The sequence below is a fragment of the Poeciliopsis prolifica genome, unplaced genomic scaffold (assembly GCF_027474105.1).
Source record: "Poeciliopsis prolifica strain line A6 unplaced genomic scaffold, Auburn_PproV2 SCAFFOLD017, whole genome shotgun sequence".
Taxonomy (NCBI): domain Eukaryota; kingdom Metazoa; phylum Chordata; class Actinopteri; order Cyprinodontiformes; family Poeciliidae; genus Poeciliopsis; species Poeciliopsis prolifica.
The window spans coordinates 2452075-2467539 of NW_026562392.1; the positions used below are offsets into that span (position 1 = coordinate 2452075).

At 44.5% G+C, this 15465-nt stretch overlaps 2 protein-coding genes across 2 annotated transcripts in view; one reads left to right on the top strand and one right to left on the bottom strand.

The window, feature by feature from the left end:
• Positions 1–2015: 2015 nt before the first annotated feature.
• LOC129367720 (potassium voltage-gated channel subfamily S member 2-like) lies at positions 2016–6185 on the bottom strand. Its single transcript, XM_055042357.1, has 2 exons — positions 5679–6185; positions 2016–5376 (listed from the first exon to the last, which is right to left on the bottom strand). Exon 2 carries the CDS (start codon positions 5372–5374, stop codon positions 3935–3937), a length of 1440 nt encoding a protein of 479 aa, XP_054898332.1. The 5' UTR covers positions 5375–5376; positions 5679–6185; the 3' UTR covers positions 2016–3934.
• A 173-nt stretch (positions 6186–6358) lies between these two features.
• LOC129367431 (NIPA-like protein 2) overlaps positions 6359–15465 on the top strand; it is a 44528-nt gene continuing 35421 nt past the window's right edge. The window contains exon 1 of the mRNA XM_055041831.1: positions 6359–6382. Within this exon, the coding sequence (XP_054897806.1) occupies positions 6374–6382 (9 nt within the window). The 5' untranslated portion in view covers positions 6359–6373. The remainder of the gene's footprint in view (positions 6383–15465) is intronic.

Consider the following 15465-nt stretch of genomic DNA (forward strand, 5'->3'; position numbering starts at 1 on the left):
GTGTGCTTCATCACACCTCCACGTTCTAACAATAAGATGGTAAAATTAATTTTTATTGAAGCTGTGCTGTGCAATTGGACATTTAAATGATGAGATTGTTTGAAAAAGCAGCGGGAGTGAGATCAGGGGGGCAGGGGGGGGGCCATTGAATGTTGTTCACCCAAAGCGCAGACAGCCTAGGACCGCCCCTGCACAGACACACTTAGAAATTGTAAGAATATTTGGATCCTGGTGACAGAGAACAAAAGTCTACCATTTCCACCACATTTTTCTCATATGTGAGACTGAAAATGTACACTTGTTGTTTCTCTGCTCTGATTTGGTGAAATGTCACCACTTGTCCCTGTGAACTCGTTCACAGTCAATAAGTTGAGTTTCCGTTGCGGTCCGGCTCTGCAGCAGCGTGGTGGATTTTCTCCCTGGAGTAAAATCTTTAAAGGTTTAGAAGTAAACAAACGGAGGCGGATTTAATTGGACTCTAAGGGAAAATCCCAATTGAGGCGAGCTCACCGGAAATGTGTGGAAAAACATTCTTGGAACACCGTCATTTTCTCATTAGGACTGAAGAAGAGCTCAGGATGACCTTCGAAGTGAAATGAAAGACAGAAAACGGCTGTTGTGCTTTCTTTATACGTGATTATTTCAATCTAACTGCAAGATTACGTTGTGCTCTTTCAAGCCTGACGTCTTCTGTTTCCTTTCGTGAAGATTTGTGTTTGCAAATGGAGACTGCAAAAAATTATTTTACATGAGAGAAAAAAGATGCAACAGGTTTCACTGAACTTATTGAAGATGAGAGAACAGCCAATAAATACGGATGTTTGTTCCAGAATCTGCAGCATTAATCAGAGGATTTTGCTTGCAGCATCAGTAGATTGCGTTTTAAAATCACACGCTCAGTAAAGTAGAAGTAAATCCCAATGGGAAGTCGGTGAAGCCAACCCAGGTTAAATTATGAAATGCCAAAAGACAAAAAGATATTGACTCTTTTTAGTGCTGCAAGCTACTTGTAGATATTGCCTCTTTATCCTTTAAACTGAAATCAATGCCAGTTAGTCAGAGCTTTGTTGAATATTGAGAGCAGCTGCTGTAGAAACTCCTGGTAGGGCTGCAACGAACCAAAACGTCATTTTCTTTCAGTGGAATAAGCCAATATTTCCCACTCAGCTTAAAACTGTAAATAAATTATTTTTTTGGCTCCATCTCTGATATTCAGATCTAAAAATTACAATCTTTAGACAACTTAAACTATTCAACTATTCTTCTTGCAGCTACTATCCAGAGCTGACTATATAAACAGACAAAATCATATCCTATAGATACATACAATAAGGTAGAAATCAACCGTCCTCATATTTCTTGTTAATTATCCCCTATTTCAAGGTTTGTGTCGTACACACAGAGGACTGCATGCATTTCTTGAAAAGTTTTCAATAATAAAGTTTGCGAAGAAGACTGAAAAACACCAGTGGTCAGACTTCAATATTATCGATTATTTCGAATTTTGTGAAAAAATTGCCAATATGTTCTGTTTTCTGGCTTTTATTCAAATGGTTTGCGAGTTTCAACAAAGTTTTCCATCAATAACTCAATACCTAGAAAACCCTGTAGTGGCTTTGAGTCAAACCCCTGCTGACGCCTGCGGCGTTCAAGTCCAGCTCCAAATCCTGCGATGCAACCCACACTGCCTTTATGTCACAGCTAAAAAAACAATAAATCTCTATCACATCTTTAATTCTGATGTAAGGTGGAATAACTGGAACAGTGGCAGCAGATTGATAGTAAAAAGATAAAACTGTTAAATAGCTTTTATAGTGTAATGATGTGGCAACAAAAAAATAAATAAAAATAAGTCCTAACAAATTCCCACGAGTGGAATTTAATCAACATGTCTCTTCTGAGCGTCTGCCGGTGTGTTGAAGACGCTGTGTCAGTCAGTCATCGTTCAACACTTTTACATGTGTCAAAGGTTGTGAGCTGCTCCCTGCTCTGGACATGAACGAAACGTGAAAATGTAACAGGATTTCTTCTTTTAATTTGTTTTTCCATTTAGACCAAACATCTGAAGCACTGTTGCAACACCACATTTACACATCAAGTTACCTTCAACCGGAGAAACACCAGGGGGTTCTTTTTTTTTTTTTTTGAATCAGAACAAGTGCAGCTGAATGGTGGGTAACAGTGTGACACTGTGACACTAACACCCACACAACCACTGAGACTGTCCAAAACAAAAACAGGAGCACCGGTTTTGGTGTGATCCGGCTGATGAGGAGGCCTTCAGGGGAAACTATGGATCACTTCAACGGAGGCCGGTTGAAGGAAGATAGAATAATTTGCAGTTTCTTTACCAGTAGAACGATAGCAAATCACAGTGAGGTTTCAGGAAAGAAAAAAGTTGTCAGAGGAGTGACAGGTTAACAGCAGGTCAAGCAGGAAGTCCGATTTTTACTTATTTATCAATTTAAAACAAACTGAATATCTCTACGTCAACGGGATGGAACTGTGTATTAATATTTGTCTGCCTGCCCCTCCTCATACATACTTTTAATTTCTTGATCTTATTTTTTATTTTTTTTTTTTTTTCCCAGCTGGGAACGAGAACAAACCCAAAACTTCACCAGCTGAGCTTCCTTCACAAATGTGCGTGCTTGTCTGTGCTCCGCCTAACACAGACAAATTTCACAATTGCGGATGTTTCAATTACGCTAGAAATGCCATTAAAATCACACATGCATGACTTTGCTCACATGCTTACATTTGTTCACCACAGGTCCATCATTGAGGAAGTGAAGCAGGTCTGTGTCCAAGTCGAAAGCAGAGTCTGGAATGTTTGGAGGAGAAGTGCCGGTTCTAGACCCGGGGAAGACATTATTACTTCATAAAGGCCACAGAATAAAAGAATAAACCAAAATAATAATAATAATATATTATAAGCCTAATATATCACGTGAAAGTCAGAAAGCCACTTGCATCTGAAACCCGTCTTCTGTTCTACAGGGAAACAGAAGACAGGGGCCTCATTTGGCCCCTGTCCTGAAGCGCCTATGTCCCCCATATTTTGCTGTGATGAGCCAATGTCTGAGGAAGCAGGTCTTCCTCAGACAGGCAGATCTTGAGAATGCGTCAGAGTTGTCAGGATTGGAGTTACGGATGAGGAAGCCAGATATGGGAGGCTGGGTGCAGAGTGTGCTGCTTTCACACATATAAACAAACTAAATCACCAGTTTGTTCTCTTTGGAACAATTTCACACTGATCAAGTGCATAGGTCTGTAAAAATTAACGTTTTTTGTCATACAATCTTTTTTTTTTTTTTTTTTACTTAAGCCTTTCTTTAATAGTCCTCACTACTACATCCCACTTTTACACACTTCACATCTATGCTGCAAAACGCCGAGTTGTGATGATGCAGCATTTAAAAATTTAGCATGGAGGAAATATATTACAGCTTCTATCTAATTTTCTCACATTCAGAGTGAAACCCATCACAGCCGTTCCCAGCTCTGCCTCCGGAGACAGTCTGAACGCAGAACAACAGAAAGCGACGCCGCAGTGTTGACTTTCAAAGACGTGGACGTTTTTGAGGGTCCAGTTGTTTTTGAATTAGTGAAAGGTGACTTCCTGTCAGCCGTCAGTCGCTCTGAGGATTCCCTCTCCCCCACAGACTCACTGTGATCTGACATCTTTCCACAGAAATGATCACGGTTCACATTTTCTCAGAACCCCACTTAAGACAAAACTGAGTTGCTCCTTTAAAAAGTGCACATGATCTTTATATTGTCTCACTGGAACTGACACACACACCCACACACACACACCCACACACACACTGACACGTTATTGCACTGAGCTACAGAGAGGCAAACTGTAAAAAGCAAAACTCCTCCTCCTCCTCCTCCGGGTTCAGGACCCCGGACAGCTCCGAGCCGAGCTTCACTGTAACGACTCGTTCAGACTCTGTTCGCTCGGAGAACTCCGGCTCATGTTCGACAAGCTGGCCATGAGAGACTTCACCTTGTGCGCGTAGTAGTTCCTCAGGTTGACGGAGGGGGCCTCCTTGATGCCCTCGTCGAAGTCGCAGCTCCTCATTGCGACCTCCAGCTGCTTTTGTCTCTTGTAGAAAAGGGAGAACTTGTTGAAGATGAGCGTGATCGGAAGCACAACGACCAGGATGCCGGCCAGGATGCAGGCCGAGGCGGTCAGTTTGCCCGGTATGGACACGGGCACCACGTCTCCGTAGCCCACGGTGGTCATGCTGACGGTGGCCCACCACCAGCAGGCGGGAATGGTGGAGAGGTCCTCGCTGTCCTCTTTCTCCACCGTGTAGGCCATGACGGAGAAGAACGACACGCCCACGGCCAGGTAGAGGAGCAGCAGGCCGACCTCCTTGTAGCTGTTCCTGAGGGTGGCCCCCAGGGACCGCAGGCCGGTGGAGTGGCGGGCCAGCTTCAGGATGCGGAAAATGCGCATGAGCCGCAGGACCTGCGCCACCCGGCCCAGGTTGGCGAGCGCCGGGCTGCTCTCCACCACCAGGTTGATGAGGAGCGTCAGGTAGAACGGCAGAATGGAGACCAGGTCTATGACGTTCAGCGGGTGGTCGAAGAAGTGCAGCAGGTCGGGGGCCACCGCGAATCGGGCCACCAGCTCCAGCGTGAACCACCCGATGCCGAAGTGCTCCACCGTCTCAAAGCGCGGGTCCTCCGTGGGCTCCCCACTGCTGTCCTTCACGCTGAACTCGCTCATGCTGTTCATGCACATCGTGGCAATCGAGCCCAGCACCACCAGGATGGACAGGATGCTGATGATGCGGCTGGCCACGGAGTACCCGGGGTTGTCCAGCATCAACCAGACGCGCCTGCGCGCGCTCCCGAGCGGCTGCTTGTCGAACTTGGTGGCGTCGTTGTAGAACTCCAGCAGCTCGTCGAACGACGACGTGGTGCTGCCCTCGTCGCTCCTGTCGTCCCAGTCGTTCCGGTCCTGGTCCATCTTCCTGCAGTGGTAGGCGCTGCTGCAGCAGGAGTCGATGAAGAACTCGTTGATGCCCCAGTACTCGATCTCCTGGCTGAAGGAGAAGATGCACAGCTCGGCCATGACGTGCAGCCGCCCCGTGTTGTAGAAATTGAGCACGTAGGGGAAGAGAGCGGGGTTCCTGTCGAAGTAAAACTCTTTCTCCGCGTCGTCGTAGTCGTCGCACAGCTCCAGAATGGACTCCTTGGACTGGCACTGGAGGAGGCGCGCCAGCCTGGTCTCGGGGAAGCGGGAGAGCGTGTCCGACTGGAGACGCTTCTTGAAGCCGCCCACGTTGATGCGGATGCCCGCGTTGTCGTCCATGGGAGCCCCGGCGGTCGTATCCCTAAGGACCTGACCTGTCATGCCTTTAAAGAGGGGAACACGCACACACACACGCACACGCAGATGCGGGGCGCACAAAATGAAAGGATGAAATGAAAACACAAAGAGAGACAGAATGTCAGGCCAAACACATTGAAGAAGACACATTCACAGACAAGGAGAAAGCTTGAGTTAGTTCAACTGCACGCAGTGATGGAGCTTTGACGCTTTAATGAACTGTTTTCCACACGGAGACACCGAAACTAACGCGCTGCTTTCCGAGCCTCTATCCCAAAAGACAAAGAGCTGCTCGTTTCTGGAGCTTGTTGAAACACGGAGAACTTACTTCAAACGGTCGATCAGTTCACCGATTTCTCCGATGCACTCTTCATTTGTGGCGGCGGCTCATCGCAGTCAGAGGGCGACCTCTGGACCTTTGTCCTCCGAGCTCCAAACCGGTTCCAGCTTCTACCAAATAGGGCGACACCGCTGCTGGAGAGAGTGTTGCCTCCAGACAGAGAACACAGTCTGCTCCTTGAAGTGTCTGAATGCACCCGAAGGCTTGCTGCTGCTGCTGCTGCTGCTGCTGCTGCTGCTGCTGCTGCTGCTGCAGCGCTCTGCTCTCACATCCTTCATTCATGGGGTGAGGTTGGGGGGCTTGCAGCGCTTCCAGCTACAGGTAGGCTGTAGATTTATTTCTGTGAATTCTGGGAGCCAAAAGAGAAAAAGAAAGAGAAAAGAAAAGAAAAACAGGACTGATACGCCCTGACAGCCGCTTCTGTTTGAGCAGTGGGGAATTCCTCTCTGTGTTCCTCTCTGGGTCTTTCTTTCTATCTGTTGCTGCGCAGCAACACGTAGCTTCCTCTCTCTCTCTCTCTCTCTCTCTCTCTCTGTCTCTCTCTGTCTCTCTCCTCTGCGCCGCCCTCCCGATGTGAGCTCAGCATCATGGTGCTGGAGGGGCGAGGCGCGGTGCGCAGGGAATCACCAACTAACCCGACGCGCAAAGCAGACAGAGCGCCTGCCAGAGGTCATCAACCGAAAATGAAAGAGGTGGGATTTCTTTTCTTTTTTTTGAAGTGTCACCTCAACATTTATTTGTTTTTTTTTACTTTAATGCATCAGTAATAAAACATTTATGTTGCAAGGTCATCATAGATAACTATGCCCGACGAAATAACTTAAAGTGAAACAGGGAAAACATTTTTGGTTGACTGGGAAACAAATAAATAAATAAAAGCAGTAATTAACGGGGGTAAATTGCTAGGACTATACTGTGCGTTTATAAAGCTAGCCAGGGCCGGTCCAAGTCATTTTGGGGTCCTGACTAAGCGTCTTTTTATTCCTTTTACCAATATGTCAACACCAGATGATTTATCATTCTTGAGCTCCTGTATCTCACTATTGTACCAGTGCTATTATAATTATTTATTTTATGCTTACACAAGTAACAAAGTAAAAAAAAAATGTATTTGGATTTTGAAATGCAGAGTAGTATTTAAGTGTGCCATTTTATAAAATTATTTGAGAGTAATATTAGCTGATAAACACAAAATATAATAACATATTTTTTGTCTTATAGTAGCAGCAAACAACAGAAATAGATCAAACATTAGTTGTTGTTGTTTTTTTTTTAAATACATAAATTGTTTTTCCATGTGCAATAGCATTTAGTTTGCAATGTTCAATGTTGTTTAAAAGATGTGTATGTTGATCGACCATGTAGTTTGGTGCTCTTGGGGGCCCCCTAGTGGCATGGGGGGGCCCTCAGCAGCCGCTTGGCTCACATTGCCTTGTGCCTAGCTGAAAAATCTCTCTAAAACAATTTGACAATAATGGATATAATATCAATCGTTTTTGTGTTTCTGAATCTATTTATTAGTCTTTCTGATGTAAAATCACCCCCCGCCTGCCCCCTACCCTCCAACACATGCAATCAGTTTACATCAGATGTTGGCAAATCACGGCAATCCTTGCTCCTGTCTCTTACACAGTGTAATATAATGACAGTACAGCTGCAGCAGCTTGCTGGCTACTTGGCAAATGATTAACACAGAATCATCCACATAGATTGTAGTTTGCCGTTGCAACGTGGCAACATGTGGAAAAGTTTAAGGAGAACAAATATTTCCCAAGGTACTTACTGTTACATTTCTGCTGCTAGTTGACTATCCTCCACACCTCCTCAAACTCCATTTCCCAGGATGCATCAACCCATCATCACATTTACATTCAGGGTGCTTCAGGAACTGACCACGCCAAACTGCAGATTCTACTTAGCAGTTCTTCCTTGAAAAACGTGGAAACTGATGTGTTGAAAAGAGAAGAAAGGAACGTGTTCTCACCTCCACCTGCTGCAGCTGCTGCAGCATCATTAGCAGCCTCGGCAGGCTGAACACAAAGCCGGGGCTAAAGAGGTGGCCTTGCAGAGCGGCCTGGCTTTCATGGATCAAGGGCTGAAGGTTTTCTGTCACACAGCACCGATGCGGCGCTTCTGCTGATTAAAACGCCCCAACACAAACGGACACATGCTGAAGCTTGCATCAGGGAAAAACATGAAGCCGAGGTATCTTTGAAAAAGAAGAGTAAGAATTGAATTTCCACAGAAGAAACATATTCTATATAAATGCAGGTATTTATGACCAAAGCATGAAAGATGTTTTATCAAACAGTCAAACAGGAAAGAATGTGAGTTTCTAAAATTGTTCATCACTTTATTTTGTTGTTTTTTCCCCATTTTTATCAATAACAATAGTAATAATAATTCAGATGCAGTAAAACTACCCAGAGCTCACAGCTTTAGAGGTTCAGCTGTAGTTGCACTAAGCAGAGGAATTCATTTAGGCAAAGAACTTCCTAAATGCACCAAAATTGCCCCCCAGCATGAACAGAATTTAATTATTGAACATGAATAATTACTTCTTTTCCCTCATCAATAGCCTTTGTTTTATGATCAGGTGTATGTGTGGAACACTACAAAGTACAACCCCGATTTTTATCTTGCTCCCTGGATTAAGACGTGCAGTTCAGAATTTCATATCCACGTGTTTCCTCTGGACACAGAAGTCCAAAATAAACCCGAGCTCCATCCATGGGTTGGACTGAGGCGACTGGCGGTTTCAGAAGTTTTGCTTGCGCAACAATTCAGATTTTAGAGTTATAGCTTGAGCAAAACTAATAAAATCACTTGTTTCAAATTATATTATTTTCCAAGTTAGTTCAGAGAATCTCTTTTTTTTTAGGCCCTGTTTCCAGTGATAGGTTCAGTCACTGGCTACATATTAAGTATTTTTTTTATTCCTCCACCAACTCTTTGCATGCGACATCACTGTCTTTGAAACTCGACCCGCTCCGCCATGACGGAGGTCAAAACATCCTACCCGCGTCTCTAAAATCTGTGAAAAAAACGCACATGGTGTCGCTTTAATCAAGTTGATTTTGCAGTGAAAATGGCCACAGGGTGCTGCACAAACAGACAAGGATACAAACCAAACTTATCAGTTTATTGTGTAACTTTTAATGATGAAAGATTAACAGCTGCAGCAGCTTTAATCACAATCACCGCCATCCCTGTAGATATGCAGCGAACACTATTTACAAGATAAGAAGATGTTGTATTATCTTGCCGTCTTATTGTTGTGTTCAAGTATTCAACTCCGAAAGAAAAACTTATCTTGATTGTCTTTCAGCTGTCTTTGTCCTCGCAGAAAAATCACTGCTAACACTGTGATATTCAGCTCACCGTTGAATGTTGAGTCGAAACCAGAAACTGCTGCTGCGCAAGTGACGCAACGGGCTGTTGCTAGGTAACCAAAGAATGAGTGAGTTGCTGGGTAACAATACCTGAATACCAGCAGGTTTAGTCAGGCAAAGAACGGCACAGACCTTCATCTCTGCAGAAACCCTCAGCCTCAGATGCAACAAATTATCCAGTGAGCCGACACTGGCCAGAAAGACAGTCAGAAATGGTGGCTTCCAAGGCATCAGCTGGGTTTCCCCTTTTTCTGTTTTCAGGCACCATTTGACCATTGGTCCTGCCACCCTGCCGTGCCAGTCCATTGTCCTCAAGAGCCGCTGTCTCCCAAGTGCGGATTTCAGCCTTGGTGATGTATTACCAGCTGAACTGTCTCCAGTGGCCATCAGCTTCAGCTGTAAAGTTTGTTTTTCTTCAAACTTCAGCAGTTTTCTAGTTGTCCTTCTGAGATAGTGACATCAAATTGTGACATCACGCAATTTGATGTAATAAAGAGTGATGCACCCTATGTGGAGATATAATGCATCACTTCTGAATCTACGGTCATAGCTATTGCAGCAGTTGGAGAGAAAGCACAAGTATTGTACTAATCGCACTAACTAGCAAATAGTCAATTTTCTGATCAATTTTCCGATTTGTCCAGAGAGAACGAATTAAAAATGAGTGAAAGCAATAAGATGATTAAGCCTTCTGATTTCAAAGGCAAGGAAATGCAAGAGACCATAGCGAGACAGACGCAGCAGCTCAATGATTTTGTAGAAAAAGTAAGCGTGATGTCCATCGAGCGAATGTCTCTGCTGAAAGCGAATGAGGAGCTGAACATCCAAGTTCAATATTAAAAAAAGCTGCGCTTGAAGTAGACGCTCTGGTTCGGGAGAAAGACGACGAATTAAAGAAACAGTTGGACGCAAACAAAACTTTGAAGAAAAATATCACTGCTCTGGAGAAGAAAAAGATCACCTTGGAAAACGAAAACATCGCCTTGGAGGAGAAAAATACTCGTTTGGAGAAGGAGAAGGCCGCTGTGGAGGAGAGAAACACAGCCTTAGAGATAGAAAAGACCGCCTTGGAGAGAAGAAAGAACGCGTTAGAGGTTGAAAAGAACGCCTTGGAGAAGAGGACCTACACGCAGCAGAAAGAAAATTTTGCACTGCGACAGAAAAACAGAATCTTGGAGAACCAAAACACCGCCTTAAAGGAGAAAAGCACTATGCTGGAGAACCAAAAGACCGCTTAAAGGAAAAACACTACACTGGAAACACAAAACACTGACTTGGAGAAAAAGAACACTGCTCTGGAGAAGAAAAAGACCACTCTGGAGAAAAAAAATAATGCACTGGGTCAGAAAAACGCAGCCTTGCAAATTGATAAGGCTGCCTTGGAGAAGGAAAAGACTGACTTGGAGGACAAAAACACAGCCCTGGAAACACAAAACACAACCTTGACAAAGAAGACGACCGTTTTGGAGAAGAAAAGACTGCTCTGAATGAGGAAAATGCCCTCAAGCAGGAAAACAACTCCCTCAAGCAGGAAAAGACTGCCCTGAATGAGGAAAACAACGCCCTCAAGCAGGAAAAGACTGCCCTGAATGAGGAAAACACCGCTCTGAAGGTGAGAAGCGCAGCTCTGCAGCAGAAAAGTGCAGTCTTGGAGAGGAAAACCACTGCCTTGGAGCAAATTAACACCATCCTCAAGCAGGAAAACACCGCCCGGGAGCAGAAAATCACTGCTTTGGAGGAGGGAAAAAGCTTGCTGGAGAAGGAAAATACCACCCTGAAGCACAGAAGCACCACTGAGAAGCAGAAAACCATCTTGGAGAGGAAAACCACTGCCTTGGAACAAATAAGAGCCATCCTCAAGCAGGAAATCACCCAGCCGGGGTCAGAAATCACTGCTTTGGAGGAGGGAAAAAGCTCGCTGGAGATGGAAAACACCAGCTTGAGGCAGAAATCGCTGCCTTAATGAAAATAAGCACCGACCTGAAGCTGAAAAACGAGACCCTGGAGAAGACAACCACTGCCTTAAAGGATAAAAACACCGCCCTGAAACTGAAAAGTATCGGAAGTGTCTTGGAAGGGGAAAAGCTGACCAAAAAGATGAGAGTCAGAGTGGAACAGCAGAACCAGCAGCCGCCTAAAGAGGAAACCCACAGAGAAAGCCAGTCGGATTCAGACCAGCCGTCGGTAATCGCACGTGTGGTCGGAGGTATCCTCAATACATACCAGAAAATGTCCGAAAATGGTACTCTGAGATACTGGATCGAATTGTGATTTAAAAAGTGTCAACTGAAAACTTCAAACTTGATTATTTGGGGCAGAAAAGCTTTACAACAAACCACTGCGGTGTCAAGGGAGCTTGACACTTAGGGGCTGATGGCGGGAGATGTTGGGAGAGCTTGCGACCCGCAGGACTGCGGTGCCATGGAACTTGAGGCCTTGAGTTCCCAGACCATCAGACTCTAATCCCATTTGTCGCCAGGTCATCAGACACTCTCCGGCTGACCTCCAGGTCTTTGTTCTGCATGTGTGGGTTCTCCGGGTACTCTCCGCTGACCTCCAGGTCTTTGTTCTGCATGTGTGGGTTCTCTCCGGGTACTCCGGCTTCCTCCCAAAGTCCAAAAGCATGATTGTTAGGTTAATTGATTTCTCTAAACCATCCTTAGGTGTGAATCTGTGCATGCACGGTTGTTTTTCACCTGTCTGTCTCTGTGTTGCTGGCGACCTCCAGGGTGAACTCCGCCTCTCGCTGGAGCAAGATACCTCCCAGATCTTCCATTTTTGGTCTGAAGGTTTTCTAAATGAATTTGTTAGCATACGTGGCGGGAGCTGAACTCCAGTATTACACCAAGCCCTATATATTAATGCAAAATATTAACAACATTGTTCTAGTACTGAAAAGTCATGTCCCGAGCCTTCACATGAATAGTACGTCATTTTGAACAAAAATGTGCAGCAGTGCTGAGGCATCGTCTGGTTTAGCCAAGTAGGATTGACGACCTCTCCAAGATGGCCACCGTGTTTCCTGCCTCCAAGCAGTCAATGCGGAGCCTATTCTTCTATTATGCCTGTGGGTTGAGCGGTTAAAGCTGCTTCTCAGCCTACATTTCCCAGAATGCAGTGTGGTTCTGGATCAGAGTTCAGTAAATATTCTTTAATACAGTGGACCAACCCTGGTCCTCAGGAACCACTGTCCTGCATGTTTTTGATGAGTCTGGACTCCAACACAACCAATTCAGATGACTGCATTTCCTTCTTTGCATTTCTGAAATTGTTGCAGTAGCTGGTTAATCACCTGTTCATTTAACCCAGGTGTGCAGCAGCAGGGAAACGCCTAAAATATGCAGGACGGTGGGCCCTGGGGTCCAGGGTGGGGGACTACTGCTTTAATATATTGAATATTTTCTCAGATATCTCATCTATTAATAAACCAGCTATATCTCCTCGCTAAATCCACGAATCTGCACGACATTTTTCGTGCGCCGTCAAGAGGCGCCGCCGAATGCATCGATGCGTACCGCCTGGTGGACGGGCGCGGAAACTGCGCATCAACTTCTGTGTTGGAACGTGGGCAGCATTGATGGAAACTGTGCACCAGCTTCCGTGGTGCGGGTGGAGGTGCTGAAAACTGCGTGAGAGCTTCTGTGGTGGCTGGCGTCGGGCGGCGGACGCTAGTACCCCGCGGTGGCCAATAGGCCGGAGCGGCGCTTGGCTGCACGGGCCGCACGACGCCGCTTGCGGCTTTAATTTTTTCTTTTTTTTTTTTCAGTTCACATCCCTGCTTCTAGTTTGAGGAAGACGAGGCTCTTGGACAGTTCTAAAAACATCCTGAGCAGTTTTTCTTAGGTCCGCTTTTATTCACAGATATTCACAAACACTTGGTCTAAACTCTCAGGCGGCGCTCATGTGAGAAGTTTTAGCGTCTAAAGAAAGCAGACATTCTCAAACCATTACCAGCACAAACTTCTGAGGACTTGTAATAAAAGCCCACAGCAGTGACTCCTGCTCTTTCCACTCTTATCCGCATGGTGTCATTTAAAGTCTTCAGGCCTTAGTGTCATTGGAAAATACATTAAGGATCATTGGAAGCAATTTTCTCCTGGCTGTATTGCGCTGCAACGCTTGTTTGGAAACATAAACACGAGCAAGAGGCTGTGCTGGAAGAGTTAAAGATCTTCCTCTTTTTTTCTCTCTCTTTTTTTTTTTTTTACTCCCAGCCAGCCAGTGCATTAATATTTCATCACGCTTCTTTTTTTCTCTCTCTCTGAACAATTGCAAGTTAACAAGAGCTTGTAAATGGCCCTAACGGATCGGAGCTCTGCGGCTGTAATCATTCTTCATCCTGGAAGTTGGGATGTGTTCAGATGATTTGAGTATTCTTATCATAAATGGCTGTGACAGAACTTCAACACACACACACACACACACACACACACACACACACACACACACACACACACACACACACACACACACGCACACGCACATGCAAACACACATACAACTTACTTTTTCCTGATTAGTTGTATAAAATAACATATTTTGTCTTCAGATGCTTCTTATTTGTGTGACTTATTGTTTGCAAAGTTATACAAATATCCTTTTTGTCATTCCATATAATTCCCAGCAGGATTTTCCCGCCCTTGAGCTGCCTTCAGTTGTCAACATTTAGAGAGCGACTGGAAATTACTGTCTGTGTCGCTTCATGTAATTCAGGTGAACATAAATGACACACGAACACACCTCCTCAGATGTCATTAGTGTTGGTGAAGAAGTTAACACACACGCTCAGGTCTTTGTCCTGGACTTACATGCGTGTTTGTGACTGTTTGAGCCGACAGGCTGTGGTCTTCGCTCTCTGCGCTTTGTAGAAACGCGTTTGATTCATTCCTCTCCCACATGGTTGAGATTAATGCACCTCTTTGTGGAGGAGGAACTATTCCTCAAAGCTCATTGCCAAAGTCTCTGTAGATATGTTGAAAGCAAAGGCGTTCTAGAAGGAAAATTACCCAGCGATGTTTCTCTGCCTTGCCTTGTCACGACGTGCTAGTTGTGGGTAATCTAATTTCATCCAGGAGATTATTGTTGAAAGCAAATTAAGAAGACAAGTTGTTACAGTGAACCTTTGCTTTTGCTGTTTTTGCTTTTTCAACTGGTCAAACTTTGATTGACAATGATTAAAGATTATTAAGCAATTTAGTACAACTGTCAGTAAAAGAAAAAAGAGAAATAGTTAAAATATTCTGATTTTTGGGATCGTTTTGTGCATCCTGTTACACCTGGTGAACAACATTTCAGTGGAAACACAGGTTGTCAAACCTGGCGGTGGTTTGTTGACGTCAGCACTTTACTTGTTAGCATAGCATTTCATGCAGCCATTTTGCTATCTCATGTTTAATTTGTTTAGTTGCAACAGAGGGAAAGCGTTGACGTCGGGGTTTCACTGCAGCATAGATATGACTGCAAAAGGGATGAATCTTCATCACAATACATTTACTTTTAATCAGTAGTAATGAAACCACAAGTTAAACCCAAAATAACTTTAGTTTATGTAAATCTCTGACTTTAAAAAGACTAATATAAAATTCTGTGAAATTCTCTCTTTCCCGTTCTGAGACTCAAAACAATTGACTTGTTTTGGCCATTTTAACTGGTTTAAAACAGAAGAAGATTAATTTGATTTTCAGTAGCTGTCAGATGGGGAGAAGCAAAAGGTTATGTGTTTGTTTCTAATCAACATCAAAATGTAGTTTTACCTGTAGGTGTGCTGATGTAATGTCCTGTGTAGGCCAATATGACAAATATTTCAATATTTATGTATGTGGTTTAAAACATTAGAGTACATAAGACTGCATGAAACGTGTCACTTTTCATGAATGGAAGGGTGGAGGTCTTCGGTGAGAAAAATGAGTAATCAGGGCCTTTTTCTCTCTCAGCGCAGCGGCTCCTGCATCTCAAATCAAAGCCATTAATATGCTGCACATGCTTGGCAAGCTTTCATTCACGTTTCATCTCTTGATGAGGACTTGCAGGAAGCCCCGTGTGAATGGATGCAGAACACGACTGTCAGCTATTCCTTTTCACAGCCCATCTCTGCCAACACAACAGCAGGAAATGAGATACAACCGTTTTGTCCACCAAGCATGAGCCACAGTTAGAATCCTCAGCTTCAATGCGACTCAAAATGAAAATCTGTGGAGGTTTGTGACGGAACTAGAAATATGAAAGTTGGTCTGAGATTAGTAGAAACCGAGGGTAACATTTTAGAGCCATCATTTTTGCTTGAGTAATTGATATATTTGAGCCCAGCTGATTCATTTTCTCTTTGGCTCCGTCTCTTCCGGCGTGATGGCGATGAGGCCCACATGAATCACAGCCATTGGAAT

Excerpts from the sequence above, each read along its gene's own strand:
- LOC129367720 (XM_055042357.1), bottom strand. The coding sequence starts at position 5,374 with ATGACAGGTCAGGTCCTTAGGGATACGACCGCCGGGGCTCCCATGGAC.